The sequence below is a fragment of the Equus przewalskii genome, chromosome 26, assembly GCF_037783145.1.
Source record: "Equus przewalskii isolate Varuska chromosome 26, EquPr2, whole genome shotgun sequence".
In the NCBI taxonomy this organism is placed as follows: Eukaryota; Metazoa; Chordata; class Mammalia; order Perissodactyla; family Equidae; genus Equus; species Equus przewalskii.
Window position 1 is genome coordinate 3,379,872 of NC_091856.1, and position 10,272 is coordinate 3,390,143.

At 50.7% G+C, this 10,272-nt stretch overlaps 1 protein-coding gene across 1 annotated transcript; it reads left to right on the forward strand.

The window, feature by feature from the left end:
* The first annotated feature begins 848 nt into the window (after positions 1–848).
* On the forward strand, positions 849–2,622 carry ALDH1B1 (aldehyde dehydrogenase 1 family member B1). The gene is given in 4 exon segments (XM_008541397.2): positions 849–879; positions 882–1,109; positions 1,112–2,157; positions 2,159–2,622. Coding segments are annotated over 4 exon segments (1,551 nt in total). The 3' UTR covers positions 2,405–2,622.
* The last annotated feature ends 7,650 nt before the right edge of the window (positions 2,623–10,272 follow it).

The window sequence follows — 10,272 nt, forward strand, 5'->3', positions numbered from 1 at the left end:
TTGTTGTTTTAATAAAGTCCACACTGTTTTCAGAGTTGTAGGCAAGGATAAACGGGCCCTTCTTTCCAGCTGCTGCTGGATTTGCTGCTCTTATGGGAAGCCGAGGCCTGCACCTGGGCGGCTGGGCCAGGCTGCTTTCTGAGGGTGCTGCCAGCTCTGATGTCCTGGGTGGAGGGTCCAGGCCTTCTATATGCACGGCCCCATTCCACATAGCCCCATGAGGCGTTTCACTTGAGGAAACCAAGGCACAGAGGTGAAGTGAGGCAAGCCCCTCTCTGAGAACAACTCGGTCTCTGAGTGTCTTTGGTTTCTACTTCATTCGTAGGTCAATTAAACAGCCTTTGTGGGGATTTTGATGTTTGCTCAGTATATCATTTAGTAGCTATTGAGCAGCTGCCCTGTGGCAGGCATAATGCCAGTCATCAGGAACATGGTGATGAATGAAAGGGGGAAAAATGGCTGCCCTCACGCCGCTGACATTGTACTGGGAGAGGCAGACAATAAACATGTAAGTGTGTAAATATACTATTTGGTATGTCAGATGGGGGAAAATAAAGCATGGTACAGGGGCCAGAGTGCTGGGGGTGAGGAAAGTTGCAATTATTAAGGGTGGTCAGGGAAGGCCTTGCTGAGCAGGTGCCATCTGAGGGACGACCCAGAAGAGGCGAGGGAGTGAGCCGCGGACAGACAGGACACGGCCCAGTTGGACCAGAGACTTCTTCAGGGCCTTTGCAGCCCTTACAATCCATGTTTTAGAGGTAACCCCCCTTTATGACAGAATCTTGGGACCTCTGAGCCGGTGGGCTTTGGGGGACCCCCTTGCCCCGTCGCTCTCCAGAGTGGTCAGCATGCTGCGCTTCCTGGTGCCCTGGCTGCTCTGCCCCTTGGCAGCACAGCCTCCCCGTACTCCTTGGCAGCAGCCCTCCCAAGCCCCGTCCTGCACCCAGCCATCCACCATAAACAGCTCTTCATCAACAGTGAGCGGCAAGATGCAGTCAGCAAGAAGACATTCCCGACAGTCAACCCCACCACGGGAGAGGTCATTGGCCACGTGGCTGAGGGGGACCAGGCTGACGTGGATCCGGCCATGAGAGCAGCCCACAAGGCCTTCGCCTGGGGTCTCCATGGTGCCAGCTGGATGCCTCAGAGCAGGGCTGGCTGCTGAACCGCCTAGCGGACCTGGTAGAGCGGGGTCATGTCTACTTGGCTTCGCAGGAGACCTTGGACAATGGAAAGCCTTTCCAAGAGTCTTATATCTTGGACCTGGATGACATCATCAAGGTGTACCAGTACTTTGCTGGCTGGGCTGACAAGTGGCACAGCAAGAGCATCCCTATGGAGGGTGAGCACTTCTGCTTCACCCCGCATGAGCCTGTTGGCATCTGTGGCCAGATCATCCCGTGGAACTTCCCCTTGGTCATGCAGGGCTGGAAGCTGGCCCCAGCACTTGCCATGGCCAAGACTGTGGTCGTGAAGGTCGCAGAGCAGACCCTGCTTTCTGCCCTGTATTTGGCCTCCCTAATCAAAGAGTCAGGCTTTCCCCCTGGGGTGGTGAACATCAACACTGGCTATGGTCCAACAGCAGGAGCGGCCATCGCCCAGCACATGGATATTGACAAAGTTGCCTTCCCCAGCTCCACTGAGGTGGGCAACCTAATCCATAAGGCAGCCGGTGATTCCACCCTCAAAAGAGTCACCCTAGAGCTAGGTGGGAAGAGCCCCAGCATCGTGTTGGCTGATGCTGACATGGACCACGCTGTGGAGCAGTGCCATGAAGCCCTCTTCTTCAACATGGGCCAGTGCTGCTGTGCGGGTTCCTGAATCTTTGTTGAAGAATCCATCTATGATGAGTTTCCTGAGAGAACCGTGGAGAAAGCTAAGCATAGGAAAGTTGGGAACCCCTTTGAGGTAGACACCCAGCAGAGGCCCCAGGTGGATAAGGAACAGTCTGAATGACTCCTGGGCTACAGCCAGATTGGCCAGAAGGAGGGGGCAAAGCTTCTCTGTGGTGGGGAGTGTTTGGGGGAGTGGGGTTTCTTTGTCAAGCCCACGGTTTTTGATGGTGTGCAAGATGACATGAAAATTGCCAAGGAGGAGATCTTCGGGGCTGTGCAGCCCCTGTTCAAGTTCAAGAAGATTGAGGAGGTAACTGAGAGGGGCCCACAGCACAAGGTATGGCTTGGCTGCTGCTGTGTTCACCCAGGACCTGGACAAGGCCATGTACTTTACGCAGGCACTCCAGGCTGGGACAGTGTGGGTAAACACCTACACCATTGTCACCTGCCACACGCCGTTCGGAGGGTTTAAGGAATCTGGCAATGGGAGGGAGCTGGGGGAGGTTGGGCTTAAGGCCTACATGGAGGCGAAGACAGTCACCATCAAGGTCCCTCAGAAGAACTCGTAAGAACGGCCACCATGGAGACCCAACTCCAGTCCAAAGATTCCACAACCATCTGCCAGTGGTTGTCAAACATATTTTCAGCCATGGACCCCTTTTATTTGTTCCAAATGAGCTCTTGGAACCTCAACAAATAAAGCAATTAAAATGAGAGCTGCTCTAGTTACAGCAGGGATGGGGCTGGGCTCAGGGTCCTATCCACCTATGCCTAACCCTAGCCCCCTTGGTGGCCCTGAGTTATTTCCATGAAACCTTAGGAGTCTCTGAAAGACAGATTAAAAACCACTGATCTGGACAATGGCTTTTAGTTTTTCCTGCCAACCCAAGCACTTCCCAATGGATTAACTGATGGCTTAGTGGATGGACTCCCCATGGACCATGGGATTGGAAGGCATTAGGAGTTTCGAACTAGGCCCCATAATCTTGGCCCCATTCTTCATTGACTTACCCTAAAATATCAAGGGTGCTTTTCCTTTTCCAAGTACCAGTTACTGGCTGGTTTGCTTTCTTGCCCTCCATTTTGCTACTGATTTTGTTAATTTGAGGGAAGCGGGGGTGGGCAAAGAATGCACTTACATAACTGTTCCTTTAAAATAAGTTCCAACAGCCCAAATGTCCACCAACTAATGAGTGAATAAACATAATGTTTCCATGGAATACTTCTTCTATTATTCAGCCATAAAAAGGAATGAAGTATTGACACATGCTTCACCATGGGTGAATGTTGAAGCCATTATGCTAAGTGAAAGAAGTCAGACATATGAGGCCACATGTCGTATGATTCCATTTATATGAATGTACAGAACAGGCAAATCCATAAGGACAGAAAATAAATTAGTGGTTGATGGGCTGGGGGAGGAGGGAATGAGGGGTAAATGCTAACGGGTATGGGAATTCTTTTTGGGAGGTTTTGAAATGTTCGGGAATTAGATAGTGGTGATGGTTGCACAACTTTGCAAATATACTAAAAAGCACTGAACCGCACACTTTAAAAAGGTGAATTTTATGATATGTGAATTAAATTCAATTAAAAATCAAAATAAACTCACAATTCTGTTTGCAAATCAACTTAGTGTCAATATTCTCTTGCTGCTGAACTTTTTACAGTCTTGGGGCTGGAAGGGACCATGATAGTCATCTAGTCAACCCCCAGCCAGGTGCAAAAGTCCCACCACAACTTTTCTAGCTTTGTTTTTGTTTTCTCTTGGCTGGGTGACAAGCACAACTTAAAGACCCACAGAGAAAAAGCTCTGATTCCTGCCTAGAGCAAGTCCATTTTAGATCTCATTTCAAGGCTTCTGCTGGCGCGGATTCCCCAACCCTACCGGAACATACCAGCCTTCAGGCCAAGCCTGGCACGAGAACCATCCTGACCTGCTGGGATTTCCGGAGTGTCACGCTTCAGAGTTCAGTGTGTTTATTGTTACCCTTACCATTTCATTCCCCGACTGATGGGAGTAAATCCAAGCCAGCCAGGCCACCGTACGGAAACAATGCTCGTCCTCTCTCCCCTGCCTTTCATCTTTCCAGACCAGGTTACTCAGGAATCATCCTGCTTTTAGGTCTGCTCAGCCTTGAGAATGCACACCCCAGCCCTCTCCGTAACATCCCATTATCTTACTGGGCATGGAGATGATTTTCTTCCGTCTCTCACCTTGGTGTTGGCCTGAAACTGCTTCCTGGAGATTCAGGGTGTGGGTGGTCCCCTCTTCTCGCCTTCCTAGACCTCCTTTCTACGCCATTTTTCTAAGACCGGAGTGACCCTGACTGTCTCCAAAATGCACCTTTTATCTATTTCTCTTGGAGCCTGTTGGCACTTTGCACAGTAGTGAGTTTCTCATGAAACAGGGAAATGGGAGGGAGGGAACGGGTGGGTGGGTGGGTGTGTCTAACAACTAGCGACATCCCAATATTTTAACAAATCCATTCTTCATTTGCTTCTCTGCACTTCTAAACTGAAGAGGAGCTGTGTAGAGGGTATCCCGGTATGAGGTGGCACTGGGAAAGGACAATCTTCTAGGTTCAATATTTTGATCCCTGAAGTTCTGAGACTGAGGAGTTGGGTCAGAGTCCTAATTGGCTCAGCCCTCGTAGCCCCTCTGTGCTCACTACCGTTGCTCTGAATGCAGGGAGCGTGAACACGGAGGTTGAAGTGGGCGTCATTAAGTGCAGACACTGCCCGCAGGATTTTGCCTGTTCATGGATGTTGCAATTCTGGGCCACCACTTACTCCACAAACTTGCACCAAGCATTCACTCTCTCAAGCACCGTCTATGCCAGTTGCTATTACAGGGACTGAAGCCTCACAGCGATCCTATAAAGTGGGCAGCGGGGTTACCCTTCTTTCAGATAAGGAAGTGGAAGCTGAGAAGTTTAGTATGCAGCTCGTTTGGACTCAGTTTCCCGTGTGCACACGCTCCAGGCCAGAAAGGGGGAGCACTGAGAGAGCATCCGATGAAACCCGAAGGCCGGGGAGCCCGCGGCTGTACTGAGCGAGCCCACGGCGGCGGCCTCTGCACCGTCTGGGCTGCCGCTCCACCGCCTGCTTCTCTCCATCAGTCCCAGAGCCCAGGCCGTCTCAGAGTTCCTTTAGGTTGGCTCTATCCTGTGTGTGAGGCTGACCTCTGTGGCCACCTTGTTAATTCATTTGCTTAGATCATTCATCGGTTAAAAAAAAAAAAGGTGAAGGTGCTGGCTCTAGGCAGGCGGTGGGGAAAGAGAGTTGACCAGACAGCCCCTGCCCTGCAGGAGCTCACGGCCCGGCAGGGAGGCAGTCAGAACACGGTGAAAACTGCTGTAATAAGTAGAAGTACTGAGGTCATGAGGTCACAGGAAGAAATATTAAGCACCTACAACATTGATGGGGCTCCTACAATAGTATTTATCATCTCATTTAATGCTTCTAATTACCCTCAAGGCACTTATTATCATTCCACACTTGACAAATAAACATAGAGGTCTAGAGATGTTCAGCTAGTAAGTGGAGACAGGACTCCAACTCATGTCTTCTGACTCTCTGCACCAAGGGAAAGGCCCAGGGAAGGGGCACAGGGTCCTGCTGCATGAGAAGGAGGTACCCAGGCAGAAAGATGCAGGAAGGGTGTTCCAGGGAGAGGGAAGGGCATGGAGTAAGAAAGCATGGAGGATGCGAGGAATGGTGTGAGGAAGGGAGAGACCTGGGAGGAGCTGGGGCTGAATGGTGTTTGCCCTGCGAGGAAGTCCAGCAGTGTGAAGCCCTGAGGGTTTCCAAAGGACACTGACAGGATCATACTGTGGTTTCCAAAGCTGGCTCTGCTTCAATGGGAGGATGGGTTAGGGTTGACCTGGAGTCAGAGGCCACTCAGGACACTGCTGCCTGTGCCAGTGATGCTGACCTGAGCCAGGTGTGCTGATGGGTGGGCAATGCTGGGAGCCAGGAGGTGGGTCTCTGGGTGTGGAGACAGATTGCTGCAAGAGGAAAGTAGAAGTTACAGTGACCCCGGGTTCATGGCTGGGGGAACCAAGTGGGTATGGTGCCAGCATTGTGAAAGGGGACTCAACTGGAGAAATGGGTTCAAGGTGGTGAGTTTGTTTATTTATTCAACACATTTTATTGAGTGCTGACTCTGTGCTGGGAACTATTCTAGGTGCTAGTGATACAGCAGGGAACTAAACAGAAGTCCTGTGCATCCTCCCTGAGGATAACCTCCCTGACCATAAGCAAAATCAGTAGAACATTTAGTCCATCAGATGGTTAAGGTTGTCATGGAGAAAGGTCCTGCTGAGAAGAGGAATAGGGAATGGGGGGGGGGGTTTGTAATTTTCAATAAGGTGCTCAGAGATGGTTTCACTGAAGGGACGACAAATGACTGAAAGAGGTGTGGAAATGGCAGGTGCAAAGGCGCTGAGGCTGGAGCACAGCTGGGGGGCTCAGGAAACACAAGGAGGCCAGGGACCTGGAATGGAGCAAGCAAATGGGAAAGATGAGGACAGAGAAGTAGTGGGGCTGGGGTAGGGCAGATAGAGCTTTGAAGGTTACTGTGCCCACTGGGGCCTTTTCTCTGAATGGGGGAGGCTCAAGAGGGTTTTGAACAGAGCAGTGAGATGGTCTGACTTATGTTTTCAAAGGATCACTGGGGCTGCTGTGTTGATAACAGATTGTAGGGAATGGCAGGGGTAGCTTGATCTTGATCATGCCTCATCGAGGGGGTACGTGGAGGATGAGAATTCCCTAAAGGACTCTAAGGAGAAACAGCCCAAGGAACAGGAGGAAGAACCGGGAGAGAGGAGCCAGGAAGCCAAGGGAGGTGGGAGTTTCCAAAGGGAGGGAGCTTTTGAAACTGGCAAGGAGCCATCAATGATTAAGTCTCTGGGTACTAACGTTTTTTCCTTTTTGCAATTACTGATTATAGCTTTCAGCTGTTTAACCCACCCATTGTTAACTGTGCTGCTTGGGCCATATGCTCTCTGACTCCCACTAGGCTCCTATAGAGAACATCTCCCTAGAGCTGATAGCAAACCTGAAGTGAGTTCGCTCACCCGTTGTGCAGCAAGCTGATCTCTGACACCGGTTGTAGTGGAAGAAAGTAGGAATTTTATTTTTGCACAGTGCTGAGCAAGGAGAGAGGGCAGCTAACGCTGAAATCCAAAACTCCCCAAAAAGCTAAAAGGAAGGGTTTTCATTTGGGGTTTTAGGTAGGGGAGGGGAGCATATGGCCTTGCTGGTCGGAGCTTTCCCACCAGCCTGTGTTTGGCCTTGAGACACTTGTGGAAAGGAGGGAGCCAGAGACCTCGCTGGTCAGCAGCTTTCCCACCAGCCTGTACCTCTTTGTGGGGAGGAGATAATGAATCCAGGTGCTTGTCCTTGGTGGTGTCTGTCTCCAAGGAGGATAATGGATTCTGGAGCCAGGAAGCCAGGGAGTAAGCAGTGAAAGAGTGTTTTGGTTTTAACTCCACATATGCTGGCTTAATGTGGGGGAACCCATATCAGGGTTGGTATCAGAGCCTGGGTCACCATGGTAATGAGTGTGTGAGCTGTTCTACAGGAATTAGAACTCCTTGTCCACTTCAGGCCAGTTGAGACCACCAAGTCATCAACTGGGCCCCATAGATGTCCAATAGGCGACCTTATGACATCAAGAGGCTAAAAACTCCACCCTCAGATCATGCTAATGCCGCCATTTTGTGAACATGAGTCCTGTGAAGAGGCATGAAGCTGACTATGCTTGTGCAGACCATCAGTTACCTCACCTCTCCTCACCTCCAACCACCTCTCTCCACGTTTCAGACCACCTTGCCTCCTACCCCATAAATATCCTCGAGTCCCTATTTTCGAGGAAGTGAATCGTAGGCTCATGCTCTCACTTCCTCACGTGGCTGCCTTGTGATTAAACCCTCTCTCTGCTGCAATCTTGTCGTCTTGGTGTTTGGCTTTCTGGGCGGTGGGCAAAAACGAACTTGGTTTGGTAACAAATGGCAAGCCAGCCAGGAGCTAAGTCCAGATGGACCTTTTTGCCTGAGATGTGTCAGCCCCCTGCCAGTGTGGAGAACCTGTGGACGAGTTCAGCAGCTGCTGGGGGCATTTCTCCGGGACTGTTCCGGGATTCTTTCCTGGCTTGGCGCTGCTGACGCCTTGGCGCATATTTTCACTTTGCAGTAGAGAGACGGTTTCTTGGTTTGAAAGACGCCTTTTTGGTGAGTAACTTTGGTACAAGTGACCGTATTCTTATTTCTTCTTCCTTTAAGTCTGACTTCTGAAAGGAAGCCTTGGTTTGGCAGGGGACACCCTCAGTGACTTCTGAAAAAGGAAGCCTTGGTCTGGCCTTCATTATGAGGGTCTTGGTTTCGAGGACGCTGGATAAAAAGTAAGAATTAGGGGATCCACTCACAGAAGTGCTCTTGGCTTGGCTTGGCTTGGTTTTGAGATCTAGTTCTAGCTGCAGCGTAAGTATACTTTGACCGACCGTGTTTCAATTCTGAAACAATGGCTAACGCTAATTCGATTCCCACCTGCAGGCCCCTTGGCTGCATTCTTCAAAACTGGGCAACTTTCAGTTATGAGTCCATGAAAAAGAAAATGATGGTGTTTTTCTGTAATACCAAGTGGCCACAATCAGAGAGCTCTTACAATGACTAGTCTTAAGAACTTCATCAAATTTGGAATCTCAGCTTCCTCCCCTGGTCTTACACTAAGGAGAGCTCCACACCCCACCCCCACCCCTGGGAGCTCTCCTCTGCCTGGTTTCAGAGAGTCCTCATTCCCCCCCCTGCAGCTCTCTGGTTTTTGGGCACCTGGAGTGATTCCAGGTTGGCCCCTTGGTCAGTCCTTTGACTGACCATCTGGAACCCTGTTTTCTCTCCTGTCAAGAGCCTGTTGAGTATTTTAGGTGCCTACTAAGTCAGTTATGGGGACAGGACATCTGTAATTTATTGTGTAAACTGTCTTGCCCGGGAAATGTTGTTTGTGTGACCTTTATCTTGATAACTCTTGGGAAGAGGCCAGGAGGTCAAGGCCTGATCACCTCTTTGCCTTCTGTGTCTGTCTTGTTCATGACCTCTTCCGTCGTCACCAAGTCGGGGTTAAGTTCAGGCTGGACCTGAGCAGAACCTGGACCTTCTGTAAAATCGAAAACTTGCAAACCTTTTGCCAGGGGACTTAACTCTCAACCCTGGCCCTGGGAGCCCCAGCCCCCAGCCAGCTCCAGGCCTTTGCCTCCTGCCTCCCTGGCTCGCCTTGTGCTGGCTCAGTGACTAAGGGCCCGGGCTGCATGGGACTTGACTAAATCTTATAGCTATGTTGACACCTGCAGTCGGGCTCTGCACCCTTTCTCCAGCTGCTGTCAGTCAGACACCAGCTTTACTGCCATGGGGAAGGCCCCAAGCATCCCTGGAGAGCCACCCCTCGGGTGCATTCTAATTAATTGGAAACACTTTCAATTGGATGGGTTATGTCCCAGAAACTCCATCTGGGAGAAAACTTGAGTGGTTTCTCTGTGCCTTTGTGATGTAGTTGGACAGGTAGATCAACCTATAATGTCATCTGAGTTACAACCCAGTTTCTGAGAAATCAAGAGCAATTGTCCTTGGAAAATCCTTGCAAGACTGGAAATGCATCTCTAGAGGCAGTTCAGATTCCACCCATTTCCCTCATCTCAAAGAGCCTGCAAATCCTCTGGGGACTATCTAGCCCATCACTAATTCCTAAGACTGAAGAAAAAAAGGAAAAAGGCCAAAATACAGCCAGAAGAGCACCCTTGCCAAAAACCTGGCATCTTGAGTGTCTTCTCTACACATATTAGTAAAAAAGGCTTAAAACAAAAACTTGGATTCATAACTAGGGAGCCCACCTGGCAGACAGCCCTCAGCATTCTCTACAGAGTGGACCGCACATGTCCATTGGTTCCCGGGATTCTCAGAGCAGCAGGACAGGGCAGTGATGCTGACCTCCTGGACTGAAGAGGAAATGGAGGCTTGGAGAGTAGAGGGAATTGACCCAGACACACAGACTGTGGCGGGGCTGGACTTTGGTTCCAGGTCTTCCTTCCCCAAAGCTAAGGCCCATTCTACCCTAGGGATGACGGCAGCACTTTCAGCAGCACAGAGAGACGGGTCCAGATCTGGTTACCTCCAGCAGCTCTCAGTGCCAGGGCTGCGACCCTGGGGGCTGTGAGTGACAGTAAACCCCTCAGCACCTGGCCATGCCTGGTGCACAGTAGGTGCCCTGCAGATGTGTGTGGTGGGTGGATTTACACATGGAGAAAAGAGAGGCTTCTGTGCCCCCAACACACACACCTATCACTGATTTTCACTCTTCCCGGGACAAGAAGCCCCTCCCTAATATCAAGAGGAAGACGCAGCCCTGGCGGAAGGAGACGCAGGTACCTGCCTCCTGGTGG